This window comes from Mesocricetus auratus, unplaced genomic scaffold (assembly GCF_017639785.1).
Source record: "Mesocricetus auratus isolate SY011 unplaced genomic scaffold, BCM_Maur_2.0 Super-Scaffold_6731, whole genome shotgun sequence".
Lineage (NCBI taxonomy): Eukaryota > Metazoa > Chordata > Mammalia > Rodentia > Cricetidae > Mesocricetus > Mesocricetus auratus.
In genome coordinates this window covers 15,016,181-15,037,070 of record NW_024429185.1, presented here as the reverse complement: position 1 = coordinate 15,037,070, position 20,890 = coordinate 15,016,181, and the positions used below count along the sequence as shown (strand labels likewise).

General features: G+C 42.1%; 1 protein-coding gene across 1 annotated transcript in view; it reads right to left on the bottom strand.

Annotated features, from left to right (window-relative positions):
• Positions 1–20,890, bottom strand: part of Galntl6 (polypeptide N-acetylgalactosaminyltransferase like 6) — a 1,054,334-nt gene that overhangs the window by 52,554 nt on the left and 980,890 nt on the right. Inside the window, exon 9 of the mRNA XM_005075157.4 lies at positions 1,686–1,907. Coding sequence (XP_005075214.2) covers positions 1,686–1,907 — 222 coding nt within the window. The remainder of the gene's footprint in view (positions 1–1,685; positions 1,908–20,890) is intronic.

Below are 20,890 nucleotides of genomic sequence, written 5' to 3'. Positions count from 1 at the left end.
CAATTCACCTGATAGTCTACCAGTCAATGAGGGAAGAGCTAAATGCCATTAGGATAAATGCGTGGGTGTAGATGCAGCTGAACTTCCTATATTACAATCGCTATGTGTCTATGAACTTAGAATTATTCTAAAATGAGAAGATTATTTTTAAAATAACTCCCAACCAAGACACAATCATGCATACCTGCATGCTAGACAGGAGGCTCATGAGTTGGAGGCAACCCAAGCTTCATACAAGAGGTCCTCTCTTAAAAAGGAAAGCAAGATATCCTCATCCAATAACACGAAGAAAAACAAACAAAAAGGAAAAATCATACAAGTTGAAAATGTGAACAACTTCTCACGTATATATTCTATGCACTTAGCCATTTCTCCATCCCTTTAAGAAACTGGCTAATACATAAATTAGTTAGAAAACAACTTGCTTTATCTTGTTGTTTATCTTTGAGACAGTCTCATATGTGTGTGAGGATGGTTCTCCTGTCTCTTCCTCTCAGGTGCTGGGATTTTAGGTGTGGGGCATCACTAACACTTTATACAATGCTGAGCTGAGGTTAGAGCCAGGGTTTTGTGTATTCTAGACAAGTCCTGAACCAACTGAGTGCCATCGCCAGCCTTTCACCATTTCACCTGGATTAAGCAGCTGTTTTTCAGAGCCGGGTGACCACTGACACAAACGCGGTAATGAGGTCTTAAGCACACCGCAAAACCAAGGCTGTCGTTGAAATGGCTCCCACACAGTGCCCTGGCAGTCGGCCCTGGGTGGGATGGTGTGCACACACAGCCCAGGCAGCCTTTGCCCTTGGAATCCTCTTCTAAAAGCAGGTTAAATCGCTGGGCTAAATCCACCCCCATTGGACTTTTTGCTTTCGCACACTCTTTTCTGGAGGGAAAAAGCTACGGTAATAGTATTGAATGAACAGGGCCGTGGCACAAATCCATTCTATTCCCAAAGATGCATGTTTCCAAACTAGGGCCCGAGGCTATCTGGATCTTTCCAATTGTGATCACCGGACCCCAAAAATCAGGTCATAGTGTTGAAAAGCAAAAAGGCTAGTGCTTATTTAAGAAACCAACCTGTCGGATCTCTGTGAGTTTGAGACCAGCCTGGTCTACAAGAGCTAGTAGTTCCAGGACAGTCTCCAAAGGCACAGAGAAACCCTGTAAAACCAACGTGGCTCCCATGTGCCTTGCATTCCTTCCGGATGGCACAAGGTACTCCCTGGTTAGGAAACTAGCCTCGCCCTCCTCCTTTGCTTTGCCTTTGACTATGTAAGCAGCAATAAACCCCTGAGAGGACAGTGAGGGACTTCCTCACATCTGATCACAAATTTTATCCTTGATACCTGACCATGATTATTATAAGACGTTGTTTTCATTCTCTATGAGTTCCCGTGGCAATTCTTCCCATCTGAAGTTAAAGTGTTTTTTGAGGCATATTAAAAAAAATCCATTTGAAACATCATCAGCCATGTTCCACCCGACACTGCGGGTGGGATGTTTACATCTAGCACTTCCTAAAAGGAAATCAGGCACTCAATTATCCGGAGATGGTTTAAATGAGCCTGCTGGGCTGAAGGAGAAAAGGGGGACGTTTGAGCAGCCTCTCCCATTTCTTAAGCTGGGAGGAGGGAAGGTTTAGCCGTCCCTCCCCAGGCTTTCACAGGGAGGGCAGGTCTCCTCACCTCCCCCCACGCCGCAGGCAGGGGCTCTACCGGAGGGTAGTACTTGGGCACGTCCCAGGCCACCGCAGCCATGAACCATTTGAAGTCTTTGCATTTGAGTCGCTTGCGCAGCTCCTTCTGGGCAGAGATATCCCCGGTGGACAGGTGCCTGTACTCTGGCCGCCGCTGGTAAATGTACTCCGCGAATTCATCCATCCAGGTCTCAGCCACCCTCTTCAGGTTCTGTACAGCAGAGACAAGACAAAAAACAAGTTAGTTATTGGCTTCTACGCCCAAAGGATCGTTTTCCTTGCATCCGAAACCGAAAGGAGAAAAGTAGAAGAGTCGAGGGGTCTGCAGGCAGCACTGGCTGGTGGGTTATTAACAGTGGGAGTTTTCACACCGACAAGGGGTGTGATGGGATTAGCCAGGGGCTTAGTGCGAGTTCTGCTTCCTACCCGGAGTTCAGCTGACAATATGGTAATTAATTACCAAAGTTGGCAGAAGCTCTTCTTACAATTATGGCAGTTTCCCTCCTGTTATTTAATGTTGATACATACTTATTTGACTTTTTACATACAACCGAAGGAGTAGAAACTAGAGAGAATGCAATGCCCCTTAGGTATCTAATTACTTGAAGCATTTCAAGATACAGCCGTTTGGGAAAGATTAAGGATGAGTAAGACGCCATTCTTCCCACCCCCAGGTGTAGAGACTTAATTTTTTCTTCTGATACTGTGACATGGACACCAACCAGAATTGAATAATTTACGGTGTTTGGATGTGGAAGGAAGGGAATTATTGGAGAGCCAATTTCTCTACAGGTGCTTCCTGGGGTGGTGCTTTTCTTTGCTTCCTAATATCCCATCAGTGTTGTCTCACACATGTTGCTTCCCTCTTTCACCGCAGTGAGCCTTGGCAGGTGAAAGGGAACCTTGTTTTGTGATACTCCACCTTCACCAGATTCCATACTGCCCAATTCATTAGGATTCCACAGTGCCCAATTGATTAGGATTCCACAGTGCCCAACTGATTAGGATTCCACACTATCCAGCTGATTAGGGTTCTATATTGCCCAATTCATTAGGGTCCTGTACTGACCAATTGACTAGGATTCCATACTGCCCAGTTCATTAAGATTCTGTCACTAGGGTTTTGTACTGCCCAATTCACTAGGAAAGGAAGCCAATGATTTTTGAGGAGGCCTTTGCTCTGTGATGGAACTGTCTACCCCATGCATACATGAAAGTTTCTGAAGACACTGAAGGCATGAGAGTCTTCAGTGCCTTTCTAATTTCCTTTTATATGGTGTTTCTGTAGGAAATTCATTTGATGTTCACTTGTAATCAGATGACTTTAACAAAATCACTAAAAAGAACAATAGGCAATGTGGATAACTTTAAAACTTGATAATCAAAATTCATGTTAAGGTGCAGTCCTCACAATCCCTCAAATTACAATGTAGAACACAGAAGTATTTAATACTTATCTATTTTATGTCTTTATGATAAATGAAAATAGCCAAAAATTTGCAGAAAACAAAGACAAAGAGACAAAGGTGTAAATTACTCACAACAATGAGAAAAAAGCTTTATGTGAGGTATATGTTTATGTTTTATATTACAATAGCTTGCAAAAAGGACTTACCATGAAGGAATCCATTTTATTTGAATAAAAGAACAATTTCAATTTTAAGTGCCAAAGTTAGAAATAGACAAAAATAAATAAACACTAAAAACCAAACACAAAACCCAGAGAATTTGTTGAATCGTAGTCGAGGAGCTGAGGCTGCTGGGAAATTTTAGATGTAGCAAGAAACTATTGCCCTGGGTACTATAACGTATACATTCTGATGATACTGGTCAAAACATTTGGTGCGTTATTGGGTGAGCATACTTTAAAACTATGTATTCCACCAAATTGGAAATTCTAACAGAAATGGATGAATTTTTTGATATATGTCAAAGTTAAATCAAGATTACATAACATAGAAGATCTATAACCCCTAGTGAAATTAAAAATCTCCCAACCACAAACGTCCCAGTGCAAATAGACTCAGTGGAAAATTCTGTTGGACCTTCAAAGAAGAATTAATGACAACATTCCTCAAATTATTCTTCAAAATAGAAATGAAGGGACAATTCCTAATTCTTTTCATGAGGCCACTACTCCCTTAAATCCAAAACCACAGAGCAAATCAACAGAAAAAGGAAATTATAGACTGTACTTTGTATTCTTCCCGCCAGCTGCTTGGGTCCTGCCACTGTCTCAGCCCCCAAATAGCACACGAGACTCTACATCAATTATGAATTTTTGGCCGTTTAGTATGGTTTCTTAACGTCTAGCTCTGACTTAATTATTAACCCATAATTACTGATATATGTTTTTATAAGGTCTTACCTTACCGAGCACACAGCCTCATGTGCCCTCTCTTCCCTGGATCTTGACTACATTTCCCAGAATCCTCCTTGACTCATAGATCCACTTATGTTGCTTCCCTATTTGCCAACAGTGCTTTATTTATCGACCAATAGGACAACATGTACACAGAAGGACTTCCCCCATCAATAGACCAATAGCTTTATGAACATAGATGCAGAAATTCTCAATAAAGTTCTTATAAACCGAATCTACACGCATATCAAAAATATTATCCATAATGATCAAGTTGTCTTCACTCAAGTGATGCTGCAATGATAAACGGCACATTTATTGAGAGTATAGGTAACTGTTTACTGTAGAAATTACTCACAAAACAGGCTACCCAGATGAGTCGAGTACTTTTCCACCATCGAACTGGAAGCCGAAAAGAGAGCGAGAGGTTCTGCTGCTCAGTCTTTTATTCCTTCCTCCATACACGCCCCTAGCCATGCCCAAAAGTGGGCCTGGCTAGTGACATAGTTCATTGCCTACGTCTGTATACGTCTTTAGTCACTCCTAAAGTGGGTGTGATTAGTGGTGTGGTAAAACGCCCTTTTAATACCTCATCTGGATGTGCCTCTAAAGCACCACATGGCTAATGGCAGAGTACTAAGTTTTCCCCTACACTCAAGAGATACAGGAATTGTTCAACATACACAAATAGATAAACCCAATCCACCATATAAACATACAGAAAGACAAAACCATATGATAATCTCACTAGATGCTGACAAAGCCTTTGACGAAATCCAACACTCCTTCATGATAAATGTCTTGGAGATATCAGGGACACAAGGAACATAACTCAACATAATAAAGACAATATACAGCAAGCCCATAGCCAACATCAACCTAAATGGAGAGAAACTTGAAACAATTCTACTAAAATTAGGAAAAGGACAAAGCTGTCCACTCTCTTCACATATATTCAATATGGTACTTAAAATTCTAGCTAGAGCAATAAGACAAGTAAAGGAGATCAAGGGGATGCAAATCAGAAAGGAAGAATTCAATGAATCATTATTTGTGGATGATATGATTTTATAAATAAAAGACTCTAAAACTCTGCCAGAGAACCTCTACAGTTGATAAACACTTTAAGCAAAGAAAGAGAATACAAAATTAACACACAAAAAACAGTAGGGCTCCCTATATACAAAAGACAAGCATACTGAGAAAGAATTAAGAGAAACAGTACCTTCAGAATAGCCTCAAAAATATATCTTGGGATAACTCTAATCAAATAAGTGAAAGACTTTTATAATAAAAACTTAAAAATATTGAAGAAAGAAATTAAAGTAGACCTCAGAAGATAGAGAGATCTCCCTTGCCTATAGATGGGTAGGATTAATATAGTAAAAATGGTCATCCTTCCGAAGGCAATCTATAGATTCAATGCAATCTCAATCAAAATTCAAACACAGTTCTTTTCGGAAGTAGAAAAGACAATATTCAATTTTATATGCAAGCCACGCATGCACATAGACACTACCACCACCAAATGACAACAAAACAATTTCAACAATAGCAACAACAAAACCCCACCCTAGAACCAGAATAGCTAAAACAATCCTGAATAATAATTTAAAAAATTGCTATAGGTATCACCACCTGAGATTTTAAGCTGTATTACAGAATTATAATAATGAAAATAACATGATATTGACATTAAAAACAGAGATGTTGACTAATGGAATTAAATCGAAGGTTTTATGAAGAAGTCAAAAAAGACAACATCTTCAATTAAATGGTGCTGGCCAAACTGGAAGACTGCATGTAGAAGACTGCAAATAGACCCATATTCATCACCCTGCACAAAATGCAACTCTGAATGGATCAAAACCTCAAAATAGGACCAGATACCCTGAATCTGAATGAAGAGAAAGTGAGCCTGGTTTGAACTTGGAATAGATTTTCTTACTAGGGGGAAGCCTTCTGAAGCATTAATTGTTATGGTCAAGGAATAGCCATTATTCTCAACTGTTTCAGTTGACTGGACAAATAAAATCACTCTAGGGCCATTATTCTAGAAATAACAGCACACGGTGTTCATTTGTGGCTGTAATCGTAATTCAGTACTTAGCTTTTGGAAAAACATTGGAACCACAGCTGAAAAATGTCACAAGCAGTTGCAGAAGAGTTTCCATGGTCTTTTAATAGATTGCAGCACAAATTCCACTATTCCAGGAAGTAGTTATACTCACATGCATTACAGTGCACTGGCATGTTTATACAGGAGCACAATACACACATCCAAATATATGGCAGTACCGGGAAGGCGCAAAGGCAGACTTCTCACTTAGGCATTCATAGCTATGTAAATGTGCAAAATCATGAAAGTGAGACATTCCAATAGCGTCTCTTGCCAGGGGAGCTCTTGCCAGAACTTTCCCATCTGTCTCTGAGATAGAATGAATGCTGATGATGGTGCTTGTGTGTTCAAAGCATAGTTATCAAAAAGAAAGAGAGAAAAAAGAAGCCTAGATCAGCAGAGCTAGACATACAATCAGTCTTCTCCCGAACTCTCAGAACTTAGACATAGTCTTGTTCATGGAGTCAGGTGTTGCCTGGAGTTCCTGTTCAGTTTTGAGTCTTAAATAAAAGTGCTTTCCTCCTAAATTGCATGTTAGGTCATCCTGTGGATTCCTGGGGCTAGGTGCTCATATATACAACCTTCAGTTTCCTATTTGGGGATCTTTTTCCTCTGGCTGATAGTTTGCTCTTATCTCACTCACTAGCCTCTGTGAGTGAGCACTTGAGTCGGGCTCACAGGCAGTTACTCTTGTCTTTTTATTTTTTATTTTAATTAATTTCTATTTAAATTAAAAACAATCTATTTTATATACCAATCCCAGTTCCCTCTGCCTATCATTGTCCTCCCAAATCCCCCCCACACCATCCCCCCAACCCCTACCCACTCCTCGGGGAGGATGTGGCCTCCCATGGGGGAATCATCAAAGTCTGTCACATCACATCTGTATCCAGATTCAGAGAGTAACCCTCCATAGGGAATGGGCTCCCAAAGTCCATGTACCAGGAATAAATATTGGTTCCACTACCAGAGGTCTCACAGACTGCCCTGGCCTCCTAACTGAAACCCATGCTCAGGGGCCCTGGTTCAGTTTTCTGCAGGTTCCTGAGCTTTTACTTGCTCAGGTCAGTGGGTTTCCCCAGCATGGTCTTTTAAAACTTTTTTTTGGCTTTTTGAGACAGGGCTTCTCTGTGGCTTTGGAGGCTGTCCTGGAACTACTAGCTCTTGTAGACCAGGCTGGTCTCGAACTCACAGAGTTCTGCCTGCCTCTGCCTACCGAGTGCTGGGATTAAGGGTGTGCACCACCACACCCAGCTAAACATTTGTTTTTGAGACAGAATTTCTTTGTGTAATAGCTCTGACTGTCCTGGAACTCACTTTGTAGATCAGACTGGCCTGAAACTCACAGAGATCTACTTGCCTCTGCCTAATGGCACCTAGCTTTTTTTGTTTTTGTTTCTCAAGACAGGGTTTCTCTGTATAAGACTGGCTGTCCTGGAACTCACTTTGTAGATCAGACTGGACTTTCACTCAGAGATTCTCTTTCCTCTACCTTCTACATGCTGGGATTAAAGGCATATGTCATCCCTGCCCAGCTAGTCTCTCTTATCCTTCAAACACTCCTTCAATAACTCACCATGAATGACGGTTTTCATGCAAACTCCAGAACACAGATGACCAAGGTGATGGAAAACATGGTAGTTGGTTTCCTAGATTCTTTACAGGTCAGTGAATTTCTACAAGAACGTCTTCTCTGACCAGAACTTCCTCCCTTCATCTGCTAGCTCTGGGCCACTCCTCAAAACTCCCTTCTAACTGCTTTATGGATATATCATAATTTCCTTCTTCTTTGTATGAGCACTGAGTCGGCTTTTCCATTATCTGTCCCTGATCATCGTTTCATAAGCAAAGTCTCCTTTCGAGGTGTTTTGCCCAAACCTCAGACTTGGTTCTGTAAGTGTTGGCCATTGTTTAAGGCCATTAAACAATGCTTAGCATTGCTCCTGAATTTTACGCTTTGCCATGAAACTCTCTGCTTCCCAAACCTTTCTATTCACGATCTTTTAAAACAGAGCAGCAACGTTCTCTTTACCAGCTCTCTCTCCTCAGTCCAGCATGTCTCCTGTTTTTCTGACATCCTTCCTTAAAACTCTTTTCTTCTTTCTCCCAGTTAGCATGGCCAGGTAAAACACACGGTGTGTAGTTAAGTGACACTTCCGAATAAACAACAAATAGCTTAACATTTTAAGTATAATTATAATTGCGTTATTAATATTACATGGGACATGCTTATACTGAAAGCTATTTGCTGTTTATCTGAAAATCAAATGCCAGTGAGCACCTTGTATTTTAATTTGCTAAGGCTGGCAACCCTGCTTGGTGATATACATAATCTGATTATACTCATGCACTCACTCCATGGTGCTTTTTAATTCATCAACTGTATGCGCAGAATCTCATAATCTTGACGCTATTGCCAAATCCACAGGGAATGTTTTGCTTCCGTGGAGATTACTTCAGAGTTGTTGGAAGCAGCTCTCTGCTGAGGAGTCTGGTGTAATACACAGTGGCTATAATAAGACACACTTCCCTGCGTGGCTGGCTTTAACAGGGGGACTCCTGCTGCCTCTATCTGTGAAGCAAGCAGGGAATCAACCGCAGAGTTTGAGGAAACAGGCATAATTGGTAGCTGAAGTCGAAGACTCAGCACTGAAGAATGGCCTGTGCAGGGAGGAACCAGCCACGTCTGAAAATAGTAGGGGAAGCTTCCTGTCTTAGCCCAGTTCTGTTTGGTCAAGTAGACTGGGAGATGGCTCAGTCCCATTCATCTTGAACCCAAGAGGCTTTTGTGTGCAAGGAAAATACCCAGCACAGGAGCTATTTAACAGGTACTGCATATAAGAGAGGTTCTCATGGGTGCATGCGCGCGCACACACACACACATGGGCAAATTTTAAGTTTTAAAAAGCTGCAGAGTTTCCTGCTCATGAACAAGAAATTAAGTCAAGGCTATTATTTCCTACACCTTTCATGCACTGGTAGACGTGCCATTTTTCCAGCACCCTTCTGTGAGTCCGTGACACATCCTTGTGTGTCACAACATGCTATCTCACTCAGGCCAACCTGGTGTTAATTTCCGTGTTGTCCAAATATTTATTAACACACACAACACAGTCAGCTCCATCTAGAACTACTTCGGATTAGATGTTGCATTCTTTGAGCTACCTACCCAACACTAAACCTTTCTTTTCTTAATTCTAATGCTATCAGCTCTTGCAACCAATATTTTGTCCAGAACACTGAATCACATTTCTGTCCCAGTTTGTAAGAATAATTTCCAGCCGTGACTGTTTCTCTTTGTTGTTCAGCATGTGAAAACAATGGGTTCTGTTTGTCCTGCTGACTCACAGAACTGCATCCATCTATCTGCTAATTATTGCTAATATTTTTTTTTTGCGCCAGCAATTCTATTGTTGAGTTATTCTCCAAATACAATGCTGGTTCAGTTGCCAAGTGCATTATTTGGGAGTGGTAACAGCTATCCCATGCATTTGTTTTATTTGGGAAAATCTCACCTTAGTAGCATGTCCCTATTTGTGGATGGGAGTCATGCTAGTGCACATGTATGGTGCGATTATTACATATGCACTAGCGTGACCCCCATCCACAAACTGTACTTGTGTCAATATTAAGCTATTTTTTTTACAGTGGAGTGAGTAATAGATTTCTCCTTCTTCATGTATATGTATGCGAGGTACTGTTTCTGAATGAGACTGGTTTTGCTGGCTACCACTAGTTCTGGGGAAAAAAACCTATTTGTTCACGGTCATTCCTACAACAAGGAATCACACTGCTATCCTATGCATTCAAGAAGCCTGCTTTGACTTGAAGCCGTTTGTTTGTCGCCACTTTGATACTCAAGAGGACTTTAGCGGTTTGGGAGTGCCACCCTAAATCCTTCTTATCACTGATAACATGATAATGTCATCAGAAGTACAGCTCTTGAAAGAGGACCTCTGCAAGCCATCCCCCCACCTCACCCAGCTTTAACTCTAATCTGAAAAGTTCTTTGAAGCCAGTGGGAAGCATAGGGAGAGGAAGTTAATCCAGTCCCACATAAGAGGCTGCCTTGACAGGTGATTTCTCCTTCCTTTACCAAGGCTCAGTGAGCTGTTTGCAGGTGGTCACCTGTGCTGTTTCTCTTGGCTAGGGTTAATGCTTCCTTTGACTTGCATGTCCCTATTATGTTTTTGTCTGAGTATTTTAGGTATTTACCATAGGGCTTATGAACATGTTAGTGCACCTTTTATAGACAAAGAAAACAACTCCACAAATGACTTAATTACTACCCTTAATTACAAAATTCACTGAAAGTTGAACTTCACAAACTGATTTACCATAGAATAACTGTTGCCAAGAAACCATTCATTTAAAACGTACAACTTGGCGCACTATCAAATGCAGACTTACTAGTGAAACTTGCATCATTAAAAAGGTAGTGAACACACTCAATGTGTCTCAATATTTCCTCTTGCCTCTTTGGCATTTCACCCCAGCAATGAGGGACAGTTAAGATCAAACCCATTGCTGGTTAATCAGTCAGATCTTCAGAGAAAATTGTGTAAAGATAGGAGTCTGTATTCAGAATCACAGTAGATGACATGATGGGTGTGATGACACAGGAAACTGGAGAATCAGAGTTCAAGCACACTCTGGAGTACACAGGGAAACCTTGACTGAAAAGCTCACTTATACACATGTGTGCTCGTGCGTGCACTCATCTGCCACATTTCTGCCCCATAAGTCACTGCAGTGAGCCCTTCCAAAAGTAAGTCAAGCCAAGTATCATCCAGAAAGTGCTTCTTGACATAAACTAAATGGCCTCTGATTTGGGCTCCTTTGTATATTCTGTTCATGATATTTCTTCAGACATTGGCATAATTTAGAAATCTTCACACCAATCCAGCAGTCCCTACATCCATCAAAATCGAGGAACAGACAAGGAACTGCGGAGTTGTAACAGAGTAATATGGGCTCTAGAGACTAACATATGGCTCAGAGGCTAACACACTTGCTGTGCGAGTATGAGGATCAGGCTAGAACCCGTGTAAATGTCAGGGGTGCCTAGAGCTTCCTGTAGATCCAGCCTGGGAAGCTGTAAATGGGGGAGCAAGTTGGTTAAGGAGATTTGTCATACTGGTGAGTTCTGGGATTGAGTGAGATGTTCTGTCTGATGGCGCAACGGGGAAGAACTGTGGAGGAAGAAACTCAACGTGATCCTTAGGCTTTCACATGCATGTGTGCACCTCAACTCCACACCACACCTACCACACGCATTCAACACACACACACACACACACACACACACACACACACACACACACACACACGGAACTAGAAAAAAACACAAAACACTCTCCTGGAAATACCAGACTGAGCATGAGAACAAGCTGAAGCCTGGAGCCAGAGCAGGGCTGTCCCCTGGGAAAAGATGGAGTATCTCACAGTTCTGAAAACTTGTCTCACAGGCAAATCTACACACTCCATTTGCTGGCCTCTTTTCAATCTTTCCAATAAATTACAGCACTGCTGGAGGACACAAGAGGCTGGAAATTTTCTTTCGAAATTCTCAATAAATTTGCAAATAAAGCTTTCTCCTCTTACCAATTCTTGTCACTCAGTTTTTTTTTAATGAAATGCCAAGCAATGGGTCTAAGATTTTCATGTAGTCTTTTCTGTGTTTTCAGTCTTGTTAATCTTGCTCATCATGACAGGAGTCTCTCACTGTATATCTCTAGTCGCTAATGGCATGAAGCACCCTAAAGTGACCTTATTTTCTTCTCCAACTATTTGTTGGCAAAGTATCTGTTGATCTTTTGCTCAATAAGAAATACCTATGTATTCGCTTATGTGCAGCAGAGTGAACCCTCATGCATGCTAGGTCTGTTTAGCACCATAGAATATGCCCAGTCCACATTTTCCCTTAAATTATTGTGTTTTGAGAACTCTTTACATATTCTGCATTCAAGTTCCTTGTCAGATATGATTGCAGGCATTTTCCAACACTCCTTATTCTGAATTTTTATTCCCTTCAGTCTAAGAGGTCTCAATTTCAATGAAGCTCAATTTCTTAGTTGTTTTCCTAGGGGCAGTTTCTGGGGCATTATGTCTAAGAAATTTTTGCTTACATACACATTTTCCTTCTTTTTTCCCCCCCAAAATAATGTAACTTTGTCTTTTACATAAATCTGTGGTACATTTTGGGTTGATTTTTGCATAGAGTACCATATAGTTGAAATAGAATTATATCACTTCCCTTTCCTCCCTACAGATCCTCCCAAACCTTCTTTCAGTCCCTCCCATGTCCCCCCTTGTTCTAAAACTGATAGCCTCTTTTTCTTTGGTTATTACTGTTGTACACATATAAAGAGAGGGAGAGAGAGAGGGAGGGAGGGAGGGAGAGAGGGAGGGAAGGAGAGAGAGGGAAGGAGAGAGAGAGAGATTGAGAGAGAGAGAGAGAGAGAGAGAGAGAGAGAGAGAGAGAGAGAGAGAGAGAGAGAGAGAGAGAGGTTACAAGGCCATCTGATGTAAACATTCAGGCAAAGGGAGGCCATCCTAAAATTATCCGACAGCACTGGTTTCCTAGCTGTTTCTGGGCCCCATTTGATTCTTCATACTTTCAAAACAGGTAGAAACAAATTACTTTGTTTCTAGTTGCTCATTGCAGTTTACTTAGGTCAAATAATGTGTCTGTCCAATGTTTAGGTGATATGTGAAATTTTGTTTTTGCAAACTGCTTTTCAGAATTAGCTCATGGAACTCATCTGGATACTGCGTCATCCAGTGCTTGGCCATTTCTCAGTTTACGGATCACTCAGGGTCAACTGTCTGCTCTACCTCCCTGAAAAGGAGACACACTTACGTTGGAAATGGAATTCTTGCCATGAACTAGTAAACCATTGGAAACAAGTTGATGGGGATGGAGATGAAGAAGGGCAAGCCTCAAGCTTGTGTGGAATTGCGCGTCCACAGGCCTCAAGGGAAGAGGTTAATTCCACACAACGAGTCCTTCCCCTGAGGTGCTCCTGTGGCTTTTTGAAGGATTGGGGACCTGGAAGCAAGAGCTGTAAAGCAGCCAGTTCTGGTCGTGGAGGACTGCATATCTGCTTATTGTGACTGTGCTGTACTGAAATACTTTATTTGCTTAAATTTCACTGGCTTAATTTTGTAGCAGCAGGGACCTATTTTATCTGAGCAAACTTTCTTCTTTCCAAATCTCCAGTGGAGTTGAGAATGCAGGAAAATGTTCACTTCTAATGGGGATAATGATGAAAACCACAATTATAACTCCCTCTAGCCTACCAGTCAGCTCACCATGCAGTTTGCTTTTTAAGTGCTTTCAAGAAAGCAAGCTATCTAAATGCTAAATAACAACACAGAGTGCCAAAATGCTCTGGTTGGAGCAAGAGGAACCAACACAGACTGGAAAACAACTCGAAATGGAACACGAGCATGCTTTAATTTCATTAGAAATGGCAAAGGCAAAGCAATCATTGTCTATGCCAGCCAATGATTACCTAAGTATATACCACTACAACTTAAATACTATCTTTATTCAACAGAATATCCCAGTGAGTATAAACAAAGGTAAAAGAAAATTCTGGCCATTAGTGTTAGGCCCCCAAATGCTGAACATTGTTCCCACAGCTTAAAAGACTGTTTGACTCAATTCCTGTTTTGTTTTGCATACTAGTAAGCACTTTATAGTTGATGCACAGGTCGTAGACGAACTTGAACTTGGCATCAGGGAATATTTGAAACAATCAACATGAACAGATTAATTAATGCTAAGAAGAACATAGCATTCCTGAGAGCTTTGTGGGAAAAATATGAGGCTCAAATAAATAGAAAGAAACTAAACTGCAGAATAGCTTTGACAGGTTGTAGGAAATCAGGAAATTTTAAAATAAAGTATTTACTTCATAGATTTTTTTTATGACATGAAATGACAGGGGCCTGTGCATGTCCCCTATTTTACCTTTGCTTTCAGGATCTATCTATGTATGAAAATTCTATGCTTTACCTCCACATTGCTTAAAAAACTGTAGAGAACCATGAGCTGAAGAAGAATGACACTAATGGACATTCCAGAGTGGATGGGGGAAAGCCATGAGGTTTAAGAAATGAAGGTGAGAATGTAACGCCTTCACTAGACCCAAAATAAATGACAAATGAGTGTTTACTGAGGAAAAATACAAAGAACCGCAGGAGCGCTTCTCTGCCCTTCTTACCAGATCAGCTGACCCAGCAGAAAGAGCACACAAGCAGAAGCCGCAGCACCTCAAGCTTCCCTCTTTCCACTTCCCTCAGCCTAAAGCCACACCCAAAAGGGTGTGGCCACTGTGACAGGTTCACAGACAAGGCACCTACAATGAGGCCTCAATCCTACCCAAAATATACAGGCAACTGAGGAAAATAGGGAGTGGGGGAGATGGTATTCCCCAGGAAAGAGAGCGCCAGCTGGTTATCATCTAGTTACAGAATGTCAGCCCTGAGAACAAATACACAAGGGATGTCATACAGGCTGAACAGATACACACACACACACACACACACACACACACACACACACACACACACACACACACACACACACACGTGCACATGCGCGCACACACAGACACACACAGACACACACACATACACAGGCATACACACACAGACACACACAGACACACGCAGACACACACAGACACACAGACACACACAGACACACACACAGACACACACAGATACACACAGACACACATGCACACACACATACACACACAGACACACACAGACACACAGACACACACAGACACACACAGACACACACAGACACACACAGACACACACACAGACACACACACAGATACAGACAGACAGACAGACAGACAGACAGACAGACAGACACACACACATGCACGGACGTATGCAATGACAATTAGTGAGAAAGGGAAGAAGATGGATATCTGGGAGGCTGTGGAGAGAAGGAAAGGAAGCAATGTAGAGGAGAAAGTATTATTCTATTGTCATTGGTTATTCAAACAAAGAGAATAGACACTTCCAATTCTGACATCCTTGGCCTAGGAGTTAGGAGCTGCTGAAAGTCAAGTTGTGGGGAAGTAATTCATGTTTCATGTTTTCCTGGTTCTTATTTCCACATGTCAGCATTGTTTCCTTTCGTGTTGGGCAAGCATCAGTTATTTAGGGTTCAAGAAGAGGGCAGAACTAAAGGGTGAGGAGGTCTCTACCAGGGTTGCTTACCGTATACTTGTCTTCAGTGTGGGGGTGGGGAAATGGTGTCACCCAGGTACTGTTACTTTACAAAAAAAATGCTGTGAACTCAATAGAAAAGTGGAATGTTATCGGTTTAGGATACCTAGGGTGCCATATGCATTTCTGCCTTCAACACAGTATGCGCCTGGTAAATATTTATTGATAGAATTTTGAGCCTTCTCGAGGTAACATTTTCTTCATAGCATGTAATGGAATCATTGTATCTTAATGATTTATTGAATCATTATTTCCCCATAGATTTATAATTTAAGGGAAGACATCATGGAGAACAATTGAAACATTTACTGGAAAGTGCTTGAAATCCTTAAATAAGAAAATCTGTCTAAATAGAAGATACTGTTTTATTGGAGACTATTCTGTTTTTATATTATGACCCAAAGGAAAGACCCAAGGTTGCAGTGTGTGAATCATGTGTAGTCCTTGCCACCAGGACTGGACAGCCTTATTGTCCTTTCTGTTATATTGGAAGGGAGAATTTTGGATAGTTATTATCTTCAGAGGGATTGCTGTCTCACAACAGAGCTCACCATTTACACAGGCCGAGTCTTGGGGGAAGAATCTATCATTTGATGCTTTCTGGGAGGAAGCCTGTGATCTGCCCCTGACCTTCCTGATGGTTCAGATAAAGCACCCAGACCCTGCTGCAGCTCGGAGAGCAGTAGAAAGAAGCATGGACGAACTGCTGTTCAGGGTTGTCACACCTTGGCTCTTATTTGCCCGGCATCGTTATGAAAATAAACTGCAGCACAGCCATTAGGGAGAAAGGTCAATTTGTGGGAGCTGAGATTTCCCATCCATCATCCCACTCTTCAGGCTTGTTGGCGATTTTATTTTCAGATATCAAACCAGTCATTTTGGGGCTTGTTAATGCTTTTCATCAACAGATACAGTGTTTCGACACAAACAAGAGAAGGCTGCGGATGTGAGTTATTTATGTGTTTCCCTTTCAACTAGTTCACACAAGAATCACTGATACGAAGATCAACAAAGAAATGTCTAGTAATTGGCTTGAGGTGGTCTGACTTCTACCCTGAAGTACTCCTCTGGCCTTTCTTCCCCCTCTGTACAACTGTCCCTACCTCTAGCAATTTTAAGGCCCTTCAAGAATTTTAAGGGTATTGTACTCCCTAAAGATACTCCCTAAAATCAGCAGATTTGGACATCCCCAGGGGGAGTGTCTTGGGAGAAAGGCATCTTTAGAAGTCTATTAAAAAGACACTTCATAGCTGAGGCAGTCAAGTAGCCTGTCTGTTTCAGACCTTAAATTTACCCTCCATACCTATGGTTTATAGCAGCTGTACGGGAATTTCAAGGATCTTGCTATGTAACATGTATTTATGTGTTTTGTGAGACCATTGAACATAATCTATCTGCTAGCTAGGCTAGGCTAGGGTTGGTGCTACAATCCTGTAAAACTGAGACTGCAGGAGGCAGAGGCTGGAGGATCTGGAGTTGAAGGTCATCCTTGGCTGTATAGTGAGTTTGAGGCCAGCCTGGGCTATACAAGACTTTGTCTTAAAACCAGCCAACCAACCAATCAACCAACCAAAGCAGTCCTCCCTGACACAGAACACTCTTCCCTCAAATTCCATAACCTACTAACATCAAGTATATACATCTATCTATCTATCTATCTATCTATCTATCTATCTATCTATCCATTTTCTATCTATCTATCTATCCATTTCTATCTATCTATCCTTTATACTGTCATATATTGTCTCTTCTATTAAGTCATAGGTTCAGTGATAACATACATGAAAACAGTTTCCAAATAATCCAACTATGTTAAATTCTGATTGCATCCTGTAGTGAATTTAATGAATCTGTTTCCACCCTTCTGTCTGTCTAGTGGCCACTATTCTGGTGACATACAGATGAACCATCTTCGCTCTACCCAACTGTCCTAGGTAAGAGAAGTTAAGCTTTGTGTTTGGCTTGCTCTATGCTTAAAGCCCTAGAGCCTAGAGTTGCGCCCCATGCAATCAGCAGTTTTTCTTTTTTCTTCTAGAAAGGAGACATTAAAGGGAACAGCTCACATTCTTGCAGAAGTGCAGAGTCTAGGCAAAATGTGTCTCTCTAGACCTGGTGCTCCCCACAGCCCACATCAGAATTGGTTTACCTATACAAAATCCACAACCTCCTCTTTCCCCTTTCTCATCCCTCTGTTTTTGTGCTGATACTATCTTCTCTCACACGCCAAGAGGGAAACATCACACACAGTCCATTGAACCGAACCATTTTTTGGGGGGACACAGTATAGAAAATACATACAAATCTTTTAAGAAATTGTCTTTACAGCTTTCTTTCACTTGTAATGTTGATTTTTTAATTCTCATTCTCCTTCAATACTGGCTGATATTTCCCTTTTATACTGTGCACATTTCTTCTGGTCCTTTCTGTTTTCTTTTCTTTTCTTTTTTTTGGGGGGGTTATTTATTACATGTACAGTGTTCTGCCTGCATGTATCCCTGCAGGCCAGAAGAGGGCATCAGATCTCATTAGAGATGGTCATGAGCTATCACCTGGTTGCTGGGAATTGAGCTCAGGACATCTGGAAGAGTAGCTAGCCAGTGCTCTTAACCACTGAGCCATCTCTCCAGCCCTAGTCCTTCTTGTTTAAAAACTATCAGCTCCTCCTCACAGTGTGAAAGAGGAGGATGGGCCTTGTGGTCCAGAGACCTCCAGGGTCTTCCTCCATTGCAAACTCATGGGTCAGCCTCACTGGTCTCAGATGCAATCTGATATAACCTTGTGCCTGCTCCTTCCCGCTTTTGCTGGCATGAAGTTCATAGATGCTTTTTATGCCAAATCTTCTGCAAAGGGAGGGATGTTTCAGGGCATGCCTTGGGCACAGACCTTGGTTCACAATCCCAAGTCTACTCATGTGGCATTTAATGTCTGTCCTTTTTGCTGTGAGTTGCCATTTCTCAGGACTATGGAACATCCCAGAAAACACAACCTTTACCAGATTTCACTTCTTTGATTTTATCTTTTTATCCTGAAACCTGTAAAAAATATAAATCCCCCCATTCTTGAATAGCTATCATTAAAGTCAAGATGAAATTTTAGAATTAAGAATAAATTCCTGGCATGTCAAAGGTAAAATGTTGGGGTATGAAGTCCTGACTGACATGCCCTGCTGGGACTTACAGACTTAGGACAGGGGTTGTTGCTAGTGTTGGTGCTAAGGAGATGGTTCAGTTGGTAAAATGTTGGCTGTCCAAGTCCAAGGGCCTGCCTGAGTTTGATCCCCCCACCCACCTAAAATGCCAGGCACGGCAGTGCATTCTGGCAATCCCAGGACTAGGTGTGAGGAGACAGGTGGATCCCAGGGCCATGATGCTGCTATTATGCTATAGTCCGTTGGGTGGTTTGCCATGGGTTGACGGCCATTCTTTTCACGTCTTTACTCTCAGGGTACCCCTTACAAACCCAATGGCTTTGAAGATCTCAGAACACACTGGCAGCTACAAGAGGGTCTGAGTCCCTTCCCACAGTCCCCCAAGGTGCTAGTCATTGCTGCTGCTTTAGCAGAGTGTTTGTCCGAAAGAAACATCATCGGACTTGGGATCCTGCTGCCCATCTGTTACTCAGCGACTTCTAGTGGGGCGAAGCATTTTCCAGCCCACCTCTGCGGCTAATTGCCCTTCCTGTGTCGAACCACAGCCACCGCCGATCTGGAGGAGACGATGGTCGTCACACCACTTGAGTCTTCCATTCTCCATCACTGTGGAGAGGGTCATCCTCTCTCCAGGGACTGCTATTTACTCCTGGCAGAAGATGCCGCGGTTGCGCTCCAGTGTGCTGACATTAGGTCCCAAGTCGACTCAGAAACATAAACAGGTTTTGAATGCCAAGCAAACCCTCTGATTTCCATAGGAAACTGAATGGTATGTCACCATGTCCCAGGTTTTTCCATTTTGAGGAAATGACACAGGGAGGTTAATTCTTGAACTCCGCAGGAAGAGAGAACTCTGTTTGAATGCATACAACCTGTATTGCGAGATCGAGTAAACGCGGCTTCATGATTCTTATTTTTTCTCAATTCACTGACTCTGGTCACTGGTTCTGAATTTTAAAATGCTGTTTTTAGAAATCTGTTAATTGAGTTCCAAGATGGTGGCAGCAGTATGTGCATCTGGGGCCTCTGGGTGCTGGGCTGGGCTCTCCCACGGGTGGGGCGGCCCATGTTGAGTGACACCCACGGCGAGGAGGATTCAGCTCCTATGTGGAAGGCCCTCACCTACTTCGTGGAGTTCCCGGGGTGCAAGTGAGCATGCTCAACCTCTTCTTGAAGTGGCGACACAGAGCCCTAGAGACCCTATGATCGTCGCCTACCCCTGTCTCCACATTAGGACCAAGCTCTTCCTCTGGGGAGATGGTAACCACACCCTCTTCCACAACCCTCTGGGTGGCTATGAAGATGAGTAAAGGGAACCTAGACCTTCTCCCAGGCAACAAGGGACCACAGCACTGGTTTGGACCATTACTCTGTGTGTGAACCACGAAAGTGCATGGTCCACTAAGCTCATCTTTCCTTGTATCAAATGGTGGCCGACCTTCCAGCATCTCTTCGCTTGTAAGAGGAGATGGTTTGAATAAAAAACTCAAACTTAAAAAAAAAAAGAAATCCGTTAATCGAACTGAGGTATCCTTAATATTCTCCTTTTAAGCGTTGGATTTGCAAGGTCTGAAGCTCATAACTGTAATAATGCTACCGCCCCTCCTTCTGATGTTTAGACACGTGTTCCCAGCAAATGTGGGGAATCAATTGTTATGATGTGTTTCACAGATGGGTAACTTGTGTCATGTCCTCTTGTCAGAGGCTGATGCTAAAGAGAAAGTACTGAATAAGGTTATTTGGATTTGTTTCTAATAATATACACTAGTGTATTGACTACAGGACTTGAGCGTGTGTGTGTGTGTGTGTGTGTGTGTGTGTGTGCATGTGCACGTGCACGTGTATGCATGCGTGCGTGAGCATGTGTTTACACCTCTGTGTATTTGGAAGCAGCTGGAATCATCAGTTTCATAAGTCCGTAAATGAAAAGTACACATTTTCATGGGATTAAATGAGCTTTGTAAAGTACATAAACAAGCCTTTGGGGTCACGTTGCCAGCTTCATCTCCATTTCCTAAGGAGGCCAGGGAGATTAAAATATTCACAACGGGATGTGACTCTACATTTCTCATCCTTTTTTGATGGTTTAGTCCTAGCAGAGTGTGGCAAAGTAGTTGAGTCTCTCCCACAAAATATCAGAATTGTTTTTCATTTTAATATACTTCAGAAGATCATAAAATGTTCCCGAGAGTGACATCTGAGCCTCAATATTTATGACTTTCTGATTGCTCTAGCAGTTTAGGAAAAAAAAAACCTAAAATGAGCCCTCAAGTAAAATTTAAGTGGAAAAGATTAAAATTCAGAGTT